At 38.2% G+C, this 22,635-nt stretch overlaps 1 protein-coding gene across 5 annotated transcripts in view; it reads left to right on the plus strand.

The window, feature by feature from the left end:
- Positions 1-22,510, plus strand: part of RAB3GAP2 (RAB3 GTPase activating non-catalytic protein subunit 2) — a 43,058-nt gene extending 20,548 nt beyond the window's left edge. For all 5 annotated transcript variants that reach the window (XM_030944498.1, XM_030944500.1, XM_030944502.1 and 2 more), the window contains exons 11-35: positions 320-399; positions 484-573; positions 1,618-1,757; positions 2,387-2,603; positions 2,910-3,053; positions 3,311-3,393; positions 3,704-3,768; positions 4,174-4,264; positions 6,060-6,187; positions 6,885-7,095; positions 9,355-9,452; positions 10,013-10,118; positions 11,036-11,196; positions 12,979-13,195; positions 13,556-13,729; positions 13,848-13,954; positions 14,955-15,021; positions 15,655-15,725; positions 17,017-17,052; positions 17,601-17,675; positions 17,886-18,104; positions 19,186-19,275; positions 19,359-19,577; positions 20,199-20,357; positions 20,628-22,510. In XM_030944498.1, the coding sequence (XP_030800358.1) occupies positions 320-399; positions 484-573; positions 1,618-1,757; positions 2,387-2,603; positions 2,910-3,053; positions 3,311-3,393; positions 3,704-3,768; positions 4,174-4,264; positions 6,060-6,187; positions 6,885-7,095; positions 9,355-9,452; positions 10,013-10,118; positions 11,036-11,196; positions 12,979-13,195; positions 13,556-13,729; positions 13,848-13,954; positions 14,955-15,021; positions 15,655-15,725; positions 17,017-17,052; positions 17,601-17,675; positions 17,886-18,104; positions 19,186-19,275; positions 19,359-19,577; positions 20,199-20,357; positions 20,628-20,774 (3,195 nt within the window). In that variant the 3' untranslated portion in view covers positions 20,775-22,510. The remainder of the gene's footprint in view (positions 1-319; positions 400-483; positions 574-1,617; positions 1,758-2,386; positions 2,604-2,909; positions 3,054-3,310; positions 3,394-3,703; positions 3,769-4,173; positions 4,265-6,059; positions 6,188-6,884; positions 7,096-9,354; positions 9,453-10,012; positions 10,119-11,035; positions 11,197-12,978; positions 13,196-13,555; positions 13,730-13,847; positions 13,955-14,954; positions 15,022-15,654; positions 15,726-17,016; positions 17,053-17,600; positions 17,676-17,885; positions 18,105-19,185; positions 19,276-19,358; positions 19,578-20,198; positions 20,358-20,627) is intronic.
- The last annotated feature ends 125 nt before the right edge of the window (positions 22,511-22,635 follow it).

Below are 22,635 nucleotides of genomic sequence, written 5' to 3' on the forward strand. Positions count from 1 at the left end.
TCTCTGTGATAGATGATACACAGGGGTTTTTTAACTTCTGTTGCAGACAAACATACTGAGCTACCAATGACTTTCAGAGGATTTTGAAATGGTAGAGATGTCAGAATGGCTTTTCTGGGGGGCAATGAATTTAAATTTTGCAGTCTTAAAGCCATGCTTTCTGAGCTGAAAGTCCATAGGAGCCCTGAAAAACTAATCTGCAGTTGAGTTCAGTGTAAGAACTGTTTCTTGGCTTTCTAAAGGTTTTGTTGCTTCATTTCGGGGTGATTCATGGCTGACTGTTTATTGACTTTCTAAACACACTGTTCCCATATTTTAGGGTAGCTCACAGCCTCTGTTGTCTCATGTTGCCTTAGCAGTTGCAAGCAAACTGACTTCAGCATTATTTAATGCTGCCAGGTAATAATTTTTTTTTTTTAGTTGTAGCTGCATAATATTTTTAGGACCATTAGTGTAATTCTTGTTATGTTCTTCTATTGCAAGTGGCTGGCTTGGTTGGAAGAGTAAACATGAAGAAGAACCTGTCCAAAAACAGAAACCAAAGGTGGAACCTGCTACCCCATTGGCTGTGAGGTAAGTTGCATTTTTTTCACGGTCAGTTACTTTGTGTGTCTTGTGTTTTTAATTATTTAAATTATCTTGAAATGTGTATAATTGATGAATGCGTGACTTTAAGCAGTAATGGTAGTTTGCAAGTCATTGGTTTTAAGCTTTGTTTCACTTCAGTTTATCATTCTGGACAAATAATTATTCATCTTCCCCTTCCAGTGCATGGGTTCATTGTTACTGTACAGTCGTTGCATGACAAGGCAATCACTTATCCTACTATCTGAACTTTGCTTTTTCAGTAGGACTTAGGCAGAGCTATGATATATCTTGGTAAACAGAATGTTCTGGTTTGAAAGCAAATCAGTGAAAGACTCCAAGTCAGAAATACAATTTATTAGGAAAAAGGAAAAGAAAAACAAAAATACATGCAATACTACAAAAGAAAAAAAACACTGACAGTGTCAGAATACAACTTGACACCCTGTGGGTCAGGGTGTTGGTAGCAGTCCAATTGAATTGGTGGCTGCAGTCCGGAGTGGCAGATGTGGTTCTGTTGGAACAGTGATCCTGTAGGAAGGGTGTAGTCTTGCTCTGAAGATCCAGTGGAAAATATGGCTGTTCTCTGGGAATCCAGTGGAAAGACTGGTTGTTCTGTCCCAAATCCCAGATTATATCCACGTAGGGATACTTACCTCCTCCCCCCTGGGTGGAGCAACTCACAATGGGCTGTTATCGTTCTATGAGTCATGTGGGTCCACTAAACAAAAATGTCTCCTGGAAGGAGTTATCTCTGAGTCATGTGGAAAGGCATTGATGGGTCCATGAACAGGAGATAAGGAAAAAACAATGCCCCTGCTGGTTTCAGCAGCTCTTGAGGATGGGAATAGAATACATCTTAATATTGTAATTTAGGACACAGAGCAAGAACTTTTTTCATGGTTTGCTTGTAATTTTATCCATACCTTCTGTTACCTTAAAAAAGAAGTCTTCATCCTCAGAAGAAAATCTAACTATTTCTGAAGAAAAGGATGTGTCTAGTGGCTTTGCTTCATTATTATTTTGTTTTAGGTTTGGACTTCCCGACTCCCGGCGCCATGGTGAAAGGATATGTCTTTCTCCATGTAATACTTTGGCAGCAGTAACAGATGAATTTGGAAGGGTTATTTTGCTGGATGTTACAAGAGGACTTGCAGTTCGCATGTGGAAAGGTATGGTAGTGATATTAGTATTGCAAATAATATTCTTCAAAACACTGAGGCATCTTATGTTCAGACTTAGAATTCCAAGAATTTTAGTACATTGCTTCATTACAAACCAAAGTCAGGTGTAATATAAACTCCATAAGGGTATTTTTGCAAATCCCAGGAATATAGTTAAAATTTAGTCTGTTTGGTTTGTATTTTCTTTTGGAAGAGCTTTAGGTCTATTCAAGGTTCTTTCTGTTGATAAACTCTAGTACCCTTTTTAATTCTGTGGAGAAGATAAACTTTGAAAAATCAGTAAGAAGACATACAACTTGTTAGATTCTCATTTCATCATGATGGCTGCACAACAAGGGACTCCTCAATGTCATGCATTGGTTTAATGTCCCGAGCACTGACCTGATGGGTTTTGGGGTTTTTTATATCTTCTTCAGAAGAATTTGTTCCTTGCCAGGGCTTTGCCAAGGGCTATGTTTGGCCACTCTCTGGTGGGCCCTGTGCCAAGGCCATGGACCAGAGTTCTTTATAGGAGTCAGAAGTTGCATGATTTGAAACAAAGCTTAAGATTACAGCTTGATGCACTAATCCTGTATTAATTTCTGCACAGTTGTGACCTTCTGTCTTCTCTTACAAAGGATACCGTGACGCAGAAGTTGGTTGGATACAGACCGTGGAGGACCTTCAGGAAAGGGAAACTGAGAAGATGGATTCTTCTCCTTTTGGAAATGCACAGGGTCCAAGCAGGGTAGCTCAGTTCCTTGTGATCTATGCTCCAAGAAGAGGCATTCTGGAAGTGTGGAGCACGCAGCAAGGACCTCGGGTTGGAGCCTTCAATGTGGGGAAATACTGCAGGTAAGAATCAGGTAGCAGGTAGCCATGGTGGCTGTGCTGCTGCAATAAAGTGATACATGGCTATGCCACGGTAAAAGTGTTAGTGGTGCTGGCAAGCACTTCCTGTGCTGCCCAGTGTTTCCACTGAATGCAGCTTCTTGTTCTAGAGATGGGGATATATTGTCGTATTTCATCACTCTACAGTCTTTTCTGATAAAGGTGTTTTGCAGTTTTTAAGCCTTAGCTTCATAAAACTTATTGCCTTTTTATTTTGTTTGTGGACAGGGAAGGTTGCTAATTTTGGCCATTTTTTAAAAAAAATTTCAGGTTGTTGTATCCTGGTTATAAAATAATGGGTCTAAACAATGTGACCAGTCAGGGATGGCAGCCCCAGACTTACCAGATCTGTCTTGTTGATCCAGTCTCTGGAAGTGTAAAAACTGTCCATGTACCTTTCCATTTATCACTGAGGTAAGAACTTTTTATGCTCTATATAAGTAAATTAATTTCATTATTGCTTTTGGAAACAGTTGGAGACAGCAATTCTCGTGTTCCTTTTCAAGCTGAATAGTACTCTGTAATAATCTCATTGGTTTGTATGGATTAACATGATTTTATTTATTGGAATGTTACCTTACAGGAGCAAAAATAATTTAAAAAATACAGTTTTATTGAATTATTACTTTTAGCTCTCTTCACTCATACGATTAAAAATTCTTTTCCTTCAGTGATAAAAAGAGTGAACGAGCAAAAGATATGCATCTAGTGAAGAAGTTAAATGCTTTGCTCAAAGCTAAAACCTCAGATCCAGGTAGGTTCTCTTGTATAATTTCTTAAGATTGCGTTATCAAAGAGTTGTTGGATTATCTGTAAGTATGCAACCACAGGTACAATTGTGGTGCATTCTGACAGCTCTCTGTGCTATGAGCTATGATCTTTAAGTACCTTGGGATTTCTGTTATTTTGTTTCATTTTCCTCCGGCTTATTTTGGCAGCTTCTGCAACAGTGTCTTCATCTTTGTCATGAACCCACATGTGCCTTGACTGTTATGCAGGTTTACTTGCTCTTCAGAAGGCATTTGAGAAATATGAATTTAAATTGTGATTGTCTTTATTTGCAGATTTAATTGAAGCTGAAGCAAAGGAATTAATACTTGATATCAAATATCCTGCTACAAAAAAACAGGTGAACATTTAGGGTATACTTTAATATTAGAAAAATAGTACTGCATTGTCAGAGTGCTAAATATTTCAAAATAAGTTGGGTTGTTTTTTTTTTTTTCTTTTTTTCCTAGAACTACTTGAAACAAATAATTGAGCTGTTTAGGGTTTCTGTGTGTTTTTTCTGGGTAGTTTTTTTACGACATATTGACTAGAATTAACTTTGACTTTTGACTTCCCCAAGGCATTGTCTGTGAATAATAAAAAGAGGGAAGACCTTTCTGTAGGAATAAATTATGCCACGGGTATATGTGAAGGTGAAATACAGATGAAAAATTGTGGTCAAAGTTGTGCTATTGTTGGCTTAACTTGCATATTTTAACAATGAGATTAAGTGACTGTTTAATTCTCTTGAAAATCTGCTTAACAGGCTTTGGAAAGTATATTGACAAGCGAACGTGTGCCACTTTCATCTCTCACAAACATCACTCAGACATTAATGGATAATTTAAAAAAACAGGGTAGGTGGATATTTATTTTGTAAATATAGAGAGGTATTTGCACTTTGTCTGCAGTGCTGTAAGACTATTACTATTGTATGTAGAAATGTTCTGTTCCACAGGGAGACCAGGTTTGGTCTGCCTAGTTTCGGTGCTAGATATCACAGGATGTTGCTTTTCTATGTCTTTATTTAATGCAGACTACAAATAGCTTGCTGGTAAGTATGTTTGGCTAAGCTTGCTGGGTGCCAAGTAACTTGTGATTATATTTTTTTAAAAAACCAACAAAACAAACACAAAAAAACTGGTCTGGGTGCTTGTGTTCTGTAAAAGCATCCTTTAGAAAGAAGGTTCATAGGCTTTTGCCTGTAAATGTTTTAATTTATTCTCTCTCCAAACAAGGAAGTGAAAAATGTGACATGATCTGTGAATTTTAATGTACTTGAAGCACAAAATCTTTATCACTGAGAATCTGAGCTGTGACCACATCTAGTATCTTTTTTTGGTAAACTTTGCTGAAATTTACGAAATACTTCATGTTTTGGTAGAGATTTCAGAGCTTATGTCAGGAAATGCCATTGCCATTTCAAAATCTTGTTGCTGAAAACCAAAGAAATCTCCTTCATTTCTACCAGTGGTAGTTTCTTTTTATGGTTTTCTTGAAGTACATAGAGGAGATTGAGACATTCACACATGCAGTTCTCTACCTAAATTCTCTACCTCATTCTAAATCAATGGTATTAGCCATTTCTTTTAGAACTCCTAAAACATCCAAAGGAAAACAGAAACATGACTTTTAATTCTGAAGAGAGGTTGACAGCGTAGTGTATTTCCTAAGGTCTGTGTGTTTGTGCATTTTTCATCATTAATCTTTTGTCAAACATAACATTATTTCCCCACAGTCACAATATACAGTAAACTTGACTGATGTTCCAGCCTTCTAATTTCACAAGAGTAGTGTTGTATTTCTCCACTTCTGTCTAGTAGGTAAAAGATAATTTGAACCAGGTCCCGGGCTCTGTGAATGCTGTGGTTGTGAATTCAAGGTCAAGTGGTTCTGTGACAAACTCTCTGTGGTTTTCTCTTTTTTTGGTAGGATTTTAATAGCAATCTATCAAAAGTATTTAGGGGTTTATAAGTGAAAATCATGTTTAGAAGTAGCTTCAGGTGAAAATTATGTATTCAGTGGAATCTTTTGTATAGAAGGTCATTTTACAATCTCTCAGGAAGGCTTTCTTTCAAGATTAATAAGCTGAAATAAAAAGGTTTTTTTGCACATGTTGGTGTTAGTTTTCTGTGTTGCTTTCTTTAATTGTTACGGGAATTTGAATGTCAATAGATACATGAAATTTCTGAGACTAAGATTGCAAAAATACAGAAGGCAGTGTCTTGCTGAAGTGAAATTTAATTCATGTCAGTAGTTATCAAGCCTTCTTCAGATGAGAGGAATATGCTTAAAGTGTCAGAATGAATAAATATTATAGTTTGTTATTCTTGATGAAAGAAAACCGAAACTGTATTTCAGTTTTTGACAGTCTGTGGTTTGGCCTTAAACCAGGAGAAGACAATAGATTTGTCTTTGTTCAGTTTCACGTTGTCAACCTCCAGTTTTAAAACAAGCTTCATAGCTTTCTTTAATACCTCTTGTGAAAATAATTCTTATTTTATGCTGCTGTGAATTGAATGTAACGATTGCAAACAGCAGTGCATCAAAAAATTACAGTGAGTTTCAGAAATCCTCCAGTTCTGTGTGTGTGTGTGTTTCACTATTCCAGGCTATATTTCCAAGTTCAAGTGCAGTTTTATTTCTCCTCAGAGCTGGAGTGTGTGGACGAAGGACTGCTGCAGTTCTGTGCAAACAAGTTAAAGCTGTTACATCTTTATAAACTGGTTAGCAAACTAAATTCCCAGAGCATGCAGAAAGTCACTTCACCTTCAGATAATGTGAGTAAATTGAAAATTCAGTTGCCTTTTAAATTCAAGTGATGATTTAAGCATAAGAATACGTTTTCAAAGCCTCAGATAGTATAAGTAGGTAAGCTAGTAACCCCTTCTTGTGCTGCAGCTTTTAATGAGGTAATTACTTATAATACCTTACCTGCAGCCTCACACAAGTGTCTGGTAATTCATCTACCTAATATTCTTTAGGAGACACAAAGTTGAGATACAAGTGAAAATAAAACCACAGTCTCCTGTTTTCAGTTCTTTATTCAAAGTACGTAGTGTGTTCTTCACTTCGGTTTTGGAGGGATATTTTGGGACTTGTAGAAGTTAAAAATTTTGATGCTTGCATAATTTGGGTTGCTTTTGCTATAATTTGTAAAGCTGCGTATGTATTTGCAAAACCATACTGGTATTTTACAGGCTTGTTTACTTGATGGACGATTGTTATGCTATGGGCAGAATCTAAAAATGGGAAATGCTTCTGTTCTGGTACTTAAAAAGGAAGCTAGACAAGCTCTTCATTTGAGCAATGTGAATAACTGATTTGGAGATTATTTTGGCCCTTCTCAAAGATGTTTTTAATGTTAGAAATGGGATATTTTGACTCTTCTGACTTTTTTTTGTTTTTACTGTTTTGAAAACCATCGGCTTGTATAAGTCTTTTATGAGATTTTTTTTTTTTGCTTTTGCTTTTAAGGACTTGGCTAAACTGCTTCGCCTTGAAGAAAAAGATTTTCATAGGCTTGAAACTTTACTGGAGAACTACAAGAAAGAAAATACTCAAACTACCACTCCGTTGATTGATGAGAAGGCTGACATGTCTGTGAAAATATTCTTAGAATATCTAGAATATGAAAAGGATGTGATTACTATAAAAGATATGGAAGATGGAGAATATGTGGCTTTAGGTAAGAGCTATTGAGCTCTGTTACATTACTCAGACTGATTTTAATCTAAGATGGTATAAATATTTTAGCCCTAATTTGAGGCTTTAGCAACCCGTCTTGCCTTGAAGTGTTATGTAACTGCTCCTTTTAGACTCGTACCTTTAGCTGCAGGACAAGTCTTTTACATGAATGACTATTAATACAAGTTAACTGCATTTGTGGATACAATTACCCTGAAGCCATGTAACCACTGTTCATTCATTTATTTACACTACAAAATTGGTCAGTGGTAACTGGATACTTCACAAAGCAGCTGTACCCTGCTGCTTCTTTCATGTTCGCAGCACTCTAAGAACTGAGTTAATGGCAGGACTGACTTTAGCCTCAGAGATGAGGGAGCTGAGCAGAGGCAGCATAAGGCCATTAGGTGAGGCAACAAGGAGCCCTAATTTGTGGAGCTGAGATTTTCGATAAGGTCCCTCTGAAATGTCCAATGATTTCATTTAGTCCATGGCTGTGGGCTCCATCTGTCGTAGTAGTCTTCTAGTGCAGGAGAAGTGGTGTGTGGTGTTGGATTGTTGCATGCTGAAACCAGTTCTGGTTCCATCACTGCTGTGCTTGTCATGTTATAGCATCACTGCACTTCGGCAGATTTGCCAAAATTTAATTGTCATTGATCTTGGTAATTTTTATTGTAAAACCATTGATACGGCATATAGCATCCATAGTAGTGATGCCATACAATATTATATAGCAGTTAACATACAATTCAAGTCATTGTGTGTTCTCATCCAGAATCAAATCCCCTTGAGGTACACATCAGACTTCCCCAAGTGCATCCAGGTCCTTTAGCAAAAGCAGTTCCACAAATGGGTTTGCTTTTGCCTGAGACAGGAGCAACATAAACTCTGTTCTTCAGTGTATTTTTATCCCTTTCTATTGTACAATAGAGTTTTGATTGGGCAGGGATAGTTTGACTGGCAGATCCCATAGTGCTGACCAACCAAGTGACCGTAGCTACCTCTGTGTCCCAATGTTAGAATGTCTTAGCACCCACTGCATTCCATATAGCCTTTAAAAGCCCATTGCATCTTTCAGTCTTTCTAAAGGGTGGCTTCACCCTGTTCTGTGCAGTCTGGATCAGTCTGCTTGCCTGGGAGATATGTAATGCATTCCTGAAAAGGATTCCTTCCTTTTACTCCTAGGAGGAGTTATCTCTAGAGGCTGAGGATTTGTGCCCCTTTTCCAATTCTGTTGTCAATGCCCTCTTCTCTAGAAAGGGATCCCAGCTCTTTGGCTTCCTTACCCTCTCATTTCAGGCTACTGGCCCTGTTATCCCAACATAAGAACAGCTGAATGACAGCCTACTCACCTGGATTTTGGTTGAAATCTTCCTGGATATCTTGCAGCTCCCCCAGGGATTTTTTGATTGTTTACAAATTCTTGCTCTTCTTCCTACCTGAGTAGTGAACATCTCATTCTACTGCTCTCATGCTGGCCCTACTTTGGAGTAGCCTGCCTCATCCACCTCCTTCTCCTGTTCCTCCTACTGAGTGAGCTCACTCTCACTTCCAGTATTTCTTTTGTAGCGTTGTCAGTGATTGCAGTGTCAGGTTGTTTCTGTAGCTCAGCCACGGTACATATCACTTTGCCATCAGATCCAGAGGCCTTCTCTTCTCTCTGACTATACCGAGCAGTTGAGCAGAATGGTTGTAATTCGGCTGGAGAAGGGTGAAGTGGAGGAAGGCATTTCCCTCTGGATGGGCCTTTGGAGGGGCAAAGGTGTAATTGCGAATCGTTCCCACTGCACGGCGCCCGAGGGCCAGAGCCGGTGACCGAAGGCAGCTCAGTGTCACGACAGAGATCTTATCGTGCCATGAGCCAACAGTATGTGATAACCCAAACCAAACCCCCAGGGGTGATAGAGCACAACAGAATATTTACAGCAATTTACACTTCACGCTGCTCTGGCAGCAAATCTGTCAGTATTGTGACTACTGACTTTAAAGTAATGTAATCAATACTTATGACAAGTTTGTTTTGACATGCCCTGGTCAGATCTGTCTTTATCTCAACCCTCTGTATCCTTTGTTGGGCATCAGAAAAGATTGTTGTGGTTTAAGCTGGCAGGCAGGTGAGCACCAGGTGATCTGAAATGTAACCTGTTTTTTTGTATTGCACTCACTGGGACCTGATCAATAGATTGCCTTTTGTCTAAGTGTAAGGAGAGGGATTGTGGTTTTAGATAATGTTCATAATGTCAACTAATTCTTGCTTCAGGCAGCTTTTTCTTCTGGAAGTGTTTGTGTGGGGAGAGTTCCACAGAGGAAATATGCCCTGCACTGGAATCAGCAGGTTTTAGCCCACAAACCTTGTTGGTAAGATGTTTATTACATGCTTCAAAACTTTGATTTAGTACTTTGAAAGCAAAACATTGAAAGGAAAATTTCTCCATGTTGAATTTTGGATTACTGCTGTATTTAGGCTGTGTTTAAATAACCCCATATTCAGTTCTGTAGTTACTCATATTTGCATTTCCCAGTTAAACAATATCAAAGAAAAAAAGAAAAAAATATTCTAGTAGTAAATGTGGGTGTTCTAGTGGGAATGTCTAAAATATTCATTAAGGACTACAAGTGTTCATAATTTTCAACTATAATATTAACTCATAATGTTTCCCAAGTTGAGCTTTCAAAAGGGAGTATTTTCTAGAATATCTTCCTAATTAAATCTACTGATTGTATTATTTAATTTCAAGATCTGTCACAGAGTGCATTGTGCTGTATATTTTTAACTTGTAATGTTAATATAATGGTTCCTGAATATAACATTTTTACTTTGTGACATAAAACTTGTTTGAGAAACTGTTTGCATTAGGTGTGTTGAAGTATTAGAGTTTCATTTTACTGCCTCAATTCCATATTCTCTTTTTTTACAGTCACTCCTTCTCAATTTATGGCTTTCCAAAGAAAAAGATATTCTAGACAAACCAGGTTCTGTCAGTTGCCTTCACACTATGCTGTCAGTTCTGAGCAAAATGAAAGGTGAGATGTGTGTTAAAAATACTCAAAGGCAATTGTTGTTATTATTAGAATTTTGCTACTCTAGCTAGAGTCTATTATCACTTTGGGTTCCCCCCCTCACAAATTATGCAGCAAAACTTAATGCTGCATGTTCATGGACTAACTAATCATGCCATGTTTTCACTCTCACTCTACACTAACTTGGCACAACTCCTATTTGGCACCAGAAGGTGGCTGTCCAGCTTACTTTCCTAACATTTTTTTTAATGTTTAGTCACGTCTCTTTAATTTGTGCTGAGTGGCTCTCAGACATCCTTTACTTTACTGTTACTTTAGCAGCATTTGTAACTTGAGTATTCTATAAAGTCAGTTTGCCATAATTTGGAGTAGGTTGTACATATGTTGTACATAAGTGCTAATTGTCCTACCTCACATAGAGCTGCTATGGATGAATCTGTGCCAGGTTCCCTTATTGTCTACTTCTCCACAGAGCAGCATTATCAGCTTGAAACAGGAAGCATGAACAAGCTATTGCTGCTGTCTGAGTAAATTAATGCTGCTGAACACAAGGCAGCCTGAAGGGAGACAGCTTGAGGGCATTGAATATGTGTGGCATCTTGAAATCACAAATGAATCTGTCTGCATTGTGAAGTGTAACATCCGTTAGATCTTTTAAGCATGCAGCAGGTTTGCTACCTAGTGATTCAGATCTATTGTCTGTTTGCTACAAATGAGTTTTGAGAATGAATAATTCACCTTCTATTTTAAACTTGAGTTGCAATCCAAGAACCCGTGTGCTAAATATGTGGAAAATGATCATGTGGAGTAATCAGAAATTGCTCTTTGTGGACAAGCTGTGTTCACAAGTGCTGGTTCCGGGGTTGGTTGCTCCTGCACAGTGACCCCAGCTGAGTTTCCCGCTCTCCCTTTGCCTCCAGTCGCTATAGACGAGTCGTGGGACACGCAGTCGGTGTCCCCCTGGTGGCAGCAGATGCGTACGGCCTGCGTTCAGTCCGAAAGCAGCGCGGCTGCCCTGCTGTCCGCTCACGTGGGACACTCTGTAACCGCAGAGGTCATCGACAGCGTGACTGAGAGAAAGGTATCTCATCTCACACCCCTCCTTCTCTTCTAGTTGCTGTATCGCTTCCCTGCAACTGTCCTGGTAACAGTAACATCCTCAGCATTTGCCTTCATTCCAACCTGGGCACAGGCCTGTTACCCTGCAAGCCTGAAAATTTGCATTCATATTTGAAGAACATTATGCTGAGATGAATTAATGATATGTCAGGATAATTTACTAAACTTATTTAGATATGGAAACTGTACATTGAGTATCTCTCTCAATTGCAAATTATGTTGATGAGCTTAAAGCCTACACACTTTCCACATAAATTTGAGAAGTCCACTGAACTTTGTTAAAACAGGTTTACCATTCATAGCTGATTTTTTTAAGTAACCGTTGAATTTTTGTAGTAACTATGTTACTATCCGTTCTTAACACCATGGATGCGTGGTTTTTTTGGCAGTAAATACCTTTACCCAGTTGTGATTAAGGCTGTAAAACTGCATACAGCATTTCAATTCAACATGGAAAACATTATTCCATTTCCAAATAGCACCAGGCAGTTGTGTCTGAATTAGATTAGGTGGGATGTAGATGGTGCTCAGTCTTAGAAGCAGAGAACTCAGTAAATAGAACCAGAGCATGGTTTGGCTTGAAAGGTACTTTAAAGATGATCTAATGTCAGTCCCTGCTGCCCTGAGCAGGGACACCTCCCACTAGGCCAGGTTGCTCAAGGCTATCATTGTCCTGGCCTTGAACACTCCACGGAAGGGGCATCCACAGCTTCCCTGGGCAACCTGTGCCTACCACCCTCACAGTAAAGAATTTCTTCCTAATAGCCAATCTAAACCTCCTTATTTGTCTTTAAAGCTATTCCCCCTTGTTCTGTCACTACCTGCCCTTGTAAAAGTCCCTTTCCTGTAGACCCTTTTAGGTAAGGGAAGGCTGCAGTAAGGGCACCCTGGAGCCTTTGCTTTTCCTGGCTGAGCAATCCTAACTCTCTCAGCATGTCTTCAGAGGAGAAATGCCCCAGCCCCTTAATTGTGTCTGCCTTACAAATTTTTACTAGAGAACAGGAAGTGTTTCAGTATTTTTGCACATTCACCTCAACTACTGCAATTCTGTTAATCAGAATTGTCAGTGTTGCAAAATAGAGATGTTGATATGTTGCAACATCTTATCCTTTACCTACATGCCTTTGTCCTTTTTTCTTCTGTTCTGCTTTGAAAAGAAAAGGTAACAGATTTATTTCCTTCAGGATTTCCCTTCCATAAATCCGTGTATCTTCCCCCCCTTTTTTTCCCTACCAATCTGGAAAGATTCATGGGTTTCCTGGCAAAGCATTTGCTGATAGATATGGGAATTAACAAAATAGTGCACAGAAGTGCCATGTGGTGTGATCCAGTATTTCTGAGTACATGATCTATATTTTTTAATATGATATGAAATGGAAATGTAGGTGGATTAATCATATATTTGGGGAAGATGTGTATAGTGGAGGATTTAAAATTAAATATTTTAAGGTATTCTTACCCACTTTTCAGCTGAATATGGACTTAAAAATGGGACTGTAAGATTGTCCTTCAGGTCCTTTTATTTCCTTTAGGCTTTTATTGAAGGATATGTGTAACTTGTGAGCAGTGTGGGATGTTAATTGATCTTTGCAAAATAGTTAATGCATACTTTGAAGTAAATTATTATTTCAAATGCATTAGCTCTTGGGATATAGTTTTGAATTTTAATGCTATGCATTTTTTATGAACAAAATTGTGGTGCTTTAAAATGAACAGACCTAAAGCAATTCATATCTTCTTTTAGTTTTCCCAAATAATTGTAGGTTCAGACACAGAATCCTGGGAAGCACTCTCCCTTGATACTGAATATTGGAAACTTCTGCTGAAGCAATTAGAGGATTGCCTGATACTTCAAACACTACTGCACAGCAAAGTGACCAAAAGGACAAAAAGAGTTTCATCACTCCAGACTGATCCTTTGGGCAGACTGTCTGTTAAGAAACTGCTTCAAGCTGGAAAAGGTACGTTTTTTTTCTTGGAGAGATTGTTGATTTTCTTTCTAATAGACTTCTGAGCCATCCTTACCTATTTAATGATGTACTCTGCACTGGAAATTGTTTTGTTGGATACCATTCTTAATTTAAAAAGCAATGCAAATAATGTAGAACAGTGCTTTAAAATTGTTAAAAGCTATTACTGTAAAGACTGCATTGTAAGTTTCTGATCAGTAGGTTAGCAAATTTTTTAATTGGTAGAGTTACCTGTATGTAATTAAAGGTCATAGTTAAAAACCCTATATTGTCTCTTGTCCTTAGATTGTGAACCATAAATAATCTGCAATACATTGACTCTACCTCTTACTTTTCTTTTCAACATCCTAGGAGGTATTGCTGATATTGTAGCAAAATGGGTTTTTAGACAAGGCTTCAGTCCGATCATACTGAATGTGGCCCAGTACAAAAACACTACAGACAGTACTGAAGAATCTGTAGAAATGCATAATAATCTCTTTCTTGAGGAACCAGAAGCAGCTACAGGCTTGGAAAGAATCCTAGGTAAGAAAATAATGTGAATTTTTTAAATTATAAAAGTCTGCAGAGACTGTTGTTGTGAAGTAGCAGAAATTTTGGTGGGAAGAGGTCTGTCTTCTAACTTCAGATATTGCTTTTCTAGAGCTGCTGCAAGTAGCATATCAGCAATTTCCATGTAGTCTTGAAGTGGATGTACTCCATGCACATTGCTCCTGGGAATGTATAGTGCAGTGGAATAAGGACCCAGAGGTAAGAAAGTGTCTTTTGCAGGGAATAATGGTTAAGACCAACTCGATAGAAGGAGCTTCACAAGTTTCTGGTAGCTCAGAAAAACATCAATTAATAAGACTGACTTTGAAAGCAGTTGCTAGGTGCAATTTTTCTGTGGCAAGTGGAAATTGAATTGAGAAAATGAGAGTATGTCCTGAGGCTGAATGGCATGTCACTGTACATTTCTAGGCTGTCAGATTGTCAAGACTCCATACTGGGAGTCTGGAAATTGGGTTCAGTTTGAAAAAGGGTTTTGGCTGTTTGTACTGCAGATACAAAACAGTTTCAGTACTCCAAAACAGAGGCATATTTTTCTCTATTCTAACTCTGCTTAAACGAGTCACAGAATACTAAATTTTTCAGACTACAACCCATTCTACTGTGGGAGGAAAGAGGGATTTCTTGAATGTTCTCAGATTCCCTGGCTACTGCTGGCAGTTGTCATAAGAAAGAAAATAAAAAATTTCCTTCTTTCCTCTCCTGTCCTATAGTTTCTGTAAGGGAAAATGTTGTGCTAAGTCCAGATGATGTTAAAAGTTAAATTAGAACTCCTTAGAGCTGTGCCATATCACTTAATGTATAATAGAAGGTTTGTCTGAGACTTGTTAAAAACTTACTCCATCATAGCAAAATTGAGTAAAAACTACTCTTTCTATCAGAAATGGATTTTGTATTTGAAAAATTATTATAGCCAGTGGAGGTGCCTTTCAGCAAAGAGTATGTTAGGAGTACTTATACTAAAAAACCTCTGAAATTACAGTTGGCTTCATGATGACTGAAACAAACTTTGCTATGCACACATGTTTGTCAGATACTGGTAGAGAAGATTGCAACAGTGGAATAACTTGCTAGTTTTATAACTGTCAAAGTAAAAGCTTTAAGATAATCTACCTGGGCCCTTTAAGAATTAGTAATTTACATTTGAAGCAAGTTTTGAATAGTGTATTAACTTGCACTGTCATTTATTTTTTTCCATAAGGAAGCATGTTTTCTCAATAGGTCTATAGATCATCTAAGATGCATCATTAATGCTCACATTCAGCATGGTAAGTACAATGCTCTTAGTAAAAATTATCTTTGATGAAATTGTAAAATAGATTGGATGTTTGACTAAAGTAAACGAATGGTGTTCATAATAGTGATGGCCATTTTGTCTTAAAACCACCAAACCATCTCGAAACTTTCTGCTGACATCCACACTTCTCTCTTCCATGGTGAAATTGAGTTTCCATCACAACTGTGAAAATAAGTTAATTAGATAAAGTTGATGTGTTCAACTAAAAGCATTTTAAAATAAAATTGCTCTGAAATGAATTTTTGCTTGTATTTAAATAGTGGAACATCAGTTGCAGTCAATTACTTTTCATGCAGTTCTTGATACCCTGTTTCAATGAAGGTGGTGACAATTTTCTTTTTGTAGGCTGTTTATGTATCCAAATAAGATACCCTCTTGATGTGTACTTAAAATGTTTAACCCAGTCTGCATAGTAAAATATTTTTAACAAGTTATTAATTGCACTTATGACTATATTTGATCACCAGTGTAGTCTCCTCCTGACAAATCTAAACTCCAAGTATAAAGTAGTGAGGATAATTAACAATTCCTTCTTGTTTTGTTCACCATCTTATAAGATCCCTTTTTTATTCACCTGGAGTTTACAAGTCTGTGATTGTTCTAGGTATTGCTCTGATGATGTGGAATACATTCATAGTAAAAAGGCTTTCCTCTGCCACATATCTTATGGACAAGGTGAGTGCAGTGTCTTGAGACTGCTTTTGTTACTAACTGAAAAGTAAAACCAGTATGTATAAACAATTTCATTTTAGTGTTTTGTTTTAAAAAGTATTTGGAATATCTTTGATTTAACTATACAAATCATTACTGTTTATTTGGTATAATATAGCTAACATTTGGAAGTGATGATGAAATGTGTATTTTAAAATATCAAATCTCTTGGATGATTAACTAGAGGCAGCTCATCAACACTGGGTGATGTATTCTGAAGACTTAAGTGCAGTTTTTTAGCTTGTATTTACTAAATAAGAAATATTTATGAAACAGTTTGAAATTATGTGTGCATATGTAACATTTTGTTAGAAAACAGTAAATGTATTAAAGTGCCTGTTACCAAGGATCTACCACAAGTCCAGACTTCATATACATGAACTCTTCTGCAAATACAGAAGATTTCATGGATGTTGTTGAGCACTTTTAACTATTACTAGTATTGTAAATCAGCTTTTGTTCTAGTGTGTAGCCCATCTGCTTTGAATTTAAGTGGTCTTTTGTCCCTGCTAAGCTTCAGGTTTTTTCATGCTTTATAACTCTGCAGTGGGGTTGTTTACTGGAAGATGGTTTAGGAATAGTGCTCCTACTAAGTGGACAGTGACTTAAAGAATAAAACTCCAACACAAAACCTGCTAGAATTTGCTCTCCTGTCTTGTCTTCCTTCTCCTTTGCTCCTGTCATTTTCTGCCTTTGCTTTTTGTTTAGCTAAGAACTGGAAAATATCCTCTTCCCCATTCCTTCTAGCAAATAGACTCAGTTGTGTACAGCTGTAGAAGGTGTTGCTTCTGCAAAAACCCTTTTCCAGTTTTCCTGCATGCATTTATGCAAATCCTTCACCATAACTCTTCTACCTGAGTTAACACCTGCAGGAGAGGAGAGAAAGGTTTTTATTAACTAACTGATTTCTTCCTAATATCATGCTTGGTGTTAGAGCTTTAGTTCTGCATTCTAGAAATCACTGGGAGTTTCTTAGCTGTGTCTGAGATTTGAATGAGGACCTTATTTCTAATCCTAGGCTTTAAGAAGGATGAACTAAATATGGGCATCAGAGGTGTTCATTCCTTTACAATCTGTATCAAGTCTTTTGTTGAAAACAAGATATGCAATGAGCTGCATCATGTAGCTGTAATTGAGCTATTTTCTCATTTTATATTGTGAAAATAGTAATAAAAGGTTAAAATGTGGGTAGCAGATATTATAATGAAAATTTAGTTGTGACAAAATTTACCTGTTTTTTTTTTTGTAAAAACAGGTTGGAAAAGCTCCAAAGGACAGATTATGCAGACGGGCAAGTAATACTACTTTTGTCTGAGTGGGAAGAATTAATTAGAAATGCCTTAAATTTAATTCTAGTTTGTGATTTATTTTTGAAAGTTAAAAAAAAATTGAAAATGTAGCCCTAGAGAAAATGTTACAAATTTTAAGTAGTATAAATTAATTTTTATCTGAAAAAGCAGATTAGAACTGTAGAGGGTAGGCTTGAGACTATAAGATGACAAATTACTGTTACTTTTCATGCATAAAATCATTAGTTAAAATTTCTTTGGAAGACAACTGATATGATCAGGAAATTAAATTTATTAGGTGGCATTACTTGATTCAGTCTTCATTGGAGATACAGTGTTGTAAATGGCTACATTTACTTTATTCCAAATTCTCCTGTTAATTCTTTGTTGTACTTCAGTAAGTATTTGTTTACATTTAAATATAACAGGTTAAGAAACTGAGCCAAACTATGTATTTTATGTCAACAACTGTCTTCTCAGACATAAAGAGCTAATGAAAGCCTGTTTCAATTCCAGCTGATACAATTTAAATCTTACTGTTTGTTACCAGGATGTAGGGATGAGTGACACAGCAATGACAGCTTTTCTTGGCTGCTGTTCAGAACTTCTGCAAACTTTGCTAGAGGTAAATTTTTATTTTTCCCATTGAAAGTAAGGAATCGATGGGTTAAAATCTATTTTTGAAGACTGTGATTATACTAATTTCTGTCCTGTTCAGTTTGGACAAATGTTAATGATATTCTAAACAACATGAAGGTTTTTTTAAATTTCACTGCAGAGCAGGCCAGTGTAGGAGGTTTTTAGTGTGTGACTGGTCTGGTGTGTTGCTTGGCAGGCAGACGTGAGCAGTGATGAGATGCAGGCCCCTGTGCTGGACACTGAGGACGCCTGGGTATCGGTGGAGGGCCCGGTGTCCATCGTGGAGCTGGCCCTGGAGCAGAAGCGCATCCACTACCCGCTGGTGGAGCACCAGTTCGTGCTCTGCACCGTCCTCTACGCCATCATGAGGCTCTCACTCAAGGGTGTGAAGCCACTGTCACTGTTTGACAGCAAGGTATAGCTTAGAAAGCAGATAATGAAATACTGCCTTAATTAATACTCCCTTCTTCTTGGTATCTGGGATATTTGCTGGCTTTCGCACTTTAAACAGTTCCTGCGTGATTTTATGAAAGCCTTTAGTCCACTGTGGTGCACTGATGAAATTGTCACCAGAATTCAGGCAGAGACTCAAACTTGGTGAGCTTCCTTATGAATAAAAGATTTGTAGTGACCTCAGTTGCATGAAGATCAGCTCTTTAATTATTAGCTGGCCTGAAAATACTGCATGGTCAGAACACTGGATGACAGGTTTTTCTGGTTGCTTAGAGAAGTGCCAAACCAGTGGAAACATAAGTATTTAAAGGTCAGAAATGTTGTTATTGCCACTGTTGTATCCATTATTGCTCATGATTATTGCAGAATTCTCAGCATCTCAAAAAGAATGAATAATTTTTCATTTAACCCATACAAACCACTTTGAAAAGTCACTGCATTTAAAATGCAGTATGTTACAATCAGAGCTTGATCCTGATACCAGAAAATGAGCTTTCCTCCTCCCATCATAACCACACTTCGATTCTAAGGGAATTTACACACAAAGTACTGGTGTAGACTGTGGTTTAATTCCTGCTGTGGAGAAAATAATTTAGTGCTATAACACTGTTCAGTTTTTTTCCTAAATGATTTACTGGAAATTTATAAATGCAGAATATTATTTTCCTTTTGATGTAGACTCTTGTCTGCAAGTTCTCATCAAGCCATTTGAGTCTGATGTTAGCATTTTACCACAGCTCAAATTCCATTTGTTTTGTATTTTTTGTTTATCTGTTAGCAGAAAACATTATACTACCTTTTGTCATTTAAGAGTGCATATTATGGCTTCAGTAAAATCAGATCCTATTCCTGTGTCTCCATTCTTCTACATACAACTATTACTATTAGTCATTCTCTTTTTGTCTTCACTTACTCAAGGTCTCAATTTGCTCTTTGAGTAGATGCAGCACAAAATAAATTTGAGAAATAAGTGGGCTGTTTAGTATTGGATCAGAGTGGATTTGTTGTATTGCCTGAAACTTGTCTTTGGTTCTAAATTTTAGGGCAGAAATGCATTTTTCAAAGACCTAACATCAATTCAGCTGCTACCTAGTGGGGATATGGATCCAAATGTGTTATCCATACGACAGCAGGTAGGCACAAGTTCTGTACTTAAGGTCTTAAACTTCTGAAGTTACAGATACTCCTGAGGTAACCTGTGATTTTTGCTTTAAAGTTCTTGCTCAAAGTTGTGAGTGCAGCAGTTCAAACGCTGTGTTCGTCACAGAAGGACAGAGAAGTCTCAGAAGAGGATTATTTTCCTTTTGAGAAGGGGAAGAACTGGCCAACTTTGGCTGCGGACCTGGCTCAGTATCTTCAGATCTCTGAGGATTTGGTCAGAAGGCATTATGTCTGTGAACTGTACAGTTGTGGGATGGATCATCTTGGTGAAGAGGTAAGAACAGCTTTTAACATTTTACAACACTGTCATGTATTCTGCTAAAATTACTTTTTACTTACTTAAGATGCCTGGAAGGGTTTGGCAAGATGTATCAAGCTCAAAAAATCCCCAGGCTGAGAAGTCAGAGACTATAAAAGTACCTTTTCAGGGCTAATAATTCTTTTATTTTTCCATTTTCCCAGCAAGAATCTGTGTAATGCAGCTAGTGGAAATGACAGGGAGTTACACTACTGGTATAACTAGATGGCCTTTTAAATGTCATTATACTGGATAATTTCAGGAATTGACTTCTTTGGCCTGTAATGTATAGAGATAGAAAGGAAAAAACCAAAAAAGGACAAAAAACCCCTTCCCTTCCTTGAGGGGGGGATAATGTTGCTGAACTGTAAGACATCTTGCGCTCCTGCTAATCTCTGTAAAGTACAGAGTAATTCTCTATGTTGTGCTGCTCTGGAGCTCCTAAATCTTGTGCTTTGTAACAGTAACACATAACACAAGAAACAGTCTCAAAGACTATTTGTCCTTTTAGTATCAAGCCTTAGCTATTCAGGCCTCCAGCTAAGTGAGCTGTCACACTGAAACTGTTTCTAGTCCCTTCTGTTTCTCTGCTTGCAGGCCTTCCTGCAGGTTGCTGACAAAGAAGTGCTGGCATCCCAGCTGCTCATGCTGGCTGGACAGAGGCTGGCCTTCGCTCTGTTCCATGGACAGATCAAGGATGGCATGGAACTCCTCTCCAGGCTTCCTCCAACACTGAGCACGTGGCTCAAAGCTATGGTAAGTGAAGCTCCAGTTCGGAGAACAGGTTGATTTTCTGAGGTTTCTGTTCACCGAGCCAGAGATTACATCTGAGTGGCCCTTTCTTACTCATGGAAATAGGATGTTTTCCCCCCATTTTTCCTCATGGTAGTTCTGTTTCATGGAGCAGTTTCATGGGTCAAAGCATCAGCTTGATTATGTTTATAAACATTAGCAATCGGTCTTACAGAGGTTCTGGAGGGCTTAGCTGTGACGTGACTGAGATGCTGAGTTTATTGTTTCTCACAGGACCCCCAGGACATCCAGAACGTGGAAGTGCCAATTGCAACGACAGCCAGGCTGGTGAGCAAGGTGATCGAGCACCTGCCCGAGAACCACGGGCAGTACAGCCTGGCCCTCAACCTCATTGAGGCTGTCGAGGCCATTCCTGCCTGAGCGCTGGTGGAACAGGGCAGGCTCCTACACAGAGCTGAACTTAATGGGAAGAAAATTCCACAGGGCTCTGGTTAAGCAACAAAAAGAACAATGCTCCCCATCCCAGAATTTCAGAAGGTAATTTTAAATTGGAGTATATTTTAAATTTTGCACTAGTAAGAATATGTTTAGTTTCTAGTACACTTGTCAGTATCTGAACTGCTTTGTTATTTATTTCTGACTTGAGCGCTTTATGCAGTTGTTTGAATTGGGTATATTTGACAGCAGTTTTACTCTCACAACACAATCACATCTTGTGAAATTCTGTATTTCATGTTGGCAGTAACTGCTGCACTTTCAATGTTCCATGTATGATTTGTTTTCCAAAAGCAACTTTAGAATTAGACCCAAGAAGAACCTCAGTCTCTTAAGTTACCATGTAAAGCCAATACTGCTTTTTCAGAAGCTCGGGCTGGTGTTGGGCTCACACCTTGTAACTGCATTATGTGACAATGACAACTGCACTTGATGTAGGATGAAATATGCTGGGGCCTTAGGCAAAAGGGAGAGCAGCCTGGGAAGGAGAACCCAACTGTCCAGACATATGAGTATGGACTTCTAGTCCAGCTCTCCCCATGCTGTCTCTGGGGTACTGGGTTTCAGCTACAACTGGATTTACATCCCTCTCCATTATTATTAAGCTCTGCTGAGTTCAAGTAGGTCAAGGAATATCTTACTGTAAGATTTTTCCTCCATCTTATCACTGTAGGAGATGTAGTATGCTATGAATCTCTGCACATGTTAACTTGTAGTCAAAAATGCTTAGAAAGTTGATCTAACTTCTCTGAAGATTGATAGTACTGAGTACTTTAGCCTTAAAACCCACACTTTATTGATGGTACCTACAGGGAATCCTATAGTGAGTATTTTCACTATTGGAATGGTGTTGAACATGGTTATCTGGCATTGGTGACTCCTGTTCACTACTTGTCTGAAGGAAGCCAGGAGAGAAAAATGAAATTGGTGTAAACTTTTTGTCTTTGTCAGCTGAAATTATCAGCTCCATCCTGTAACCTGCTCTTCCTGTATTACATGTGAGAAACATGTGGAATATTCTGCCTTGCTAGAGACAGAATTTGGAATTGAGTCTTATCTTTCTGAAGTATGTGCTGCTGTTATCGAAGGGTTTGACTTCCCCCCCAAAAAGGTGATGCAGGTGGCTTGCTCCACACAGCCTCCTTCATCTGTTCTGCAGCCCCACTTCCTGATCACTGCACTCCAAGGCAGCTGGTGAAGGATTCTTGCTTTGATACTGAATGTTTGACTTCCTACAGACAAAGCAAAGAACAGTCAGAATTCCAGTAAAATTCCCTGGTCTATGTTCTATTGTACTTCTTTACTGACTTCCATAACTGAGGTTAAAACAGCTGTAAAGGAAAAATGGAAGAGGCGGTATTGTACAGGTGCCATAACCACCTTGCCTGACAACACCTCACATTTCTGCAGAAATGAGTGAGTGTGAGATTTGGTCATCATGGAGCCTGAGGAAAGCAGTGTGTTCCTTACCTGCATTACATTCCTCTATCCTGGTACAGCTGTGTAAAGGAATTTACTGTAACTGAGTATCATGTCAGAGCTGACACACTACACCAATCAAATCTGTAATGTACTGTAAGTAATACTCTGTATATAGTGCTATTTTGTGTTTATTTTGCTGTGGATTTGTGTAAATTGATTAAATAAAATTTGAGGTTTCATTGTGTCTTTTCCTGCCTTTTAGGGAACGGTGGTCACCATTTTCTCTTCTGTTTTGTAAAGAGGACTGGTTCTCTGGGGTTATGCTGAACTACCAGCTGCCAGTGTAAAAATTAAACAAGAGCTG

Source organism: Camarhynchus parvulus, chromosome 3, assembly GCF_901933205.1.
Source record: "Camarhynchus parvulus chromosome 3, STF_HiC, whole genome shotgun sequence".
NCBI lineage: Eukaryota > Metazoa > Chordata > Aves > Passeriformes > Thraupidae > Camarhynchus > Camarhynchus parvulus.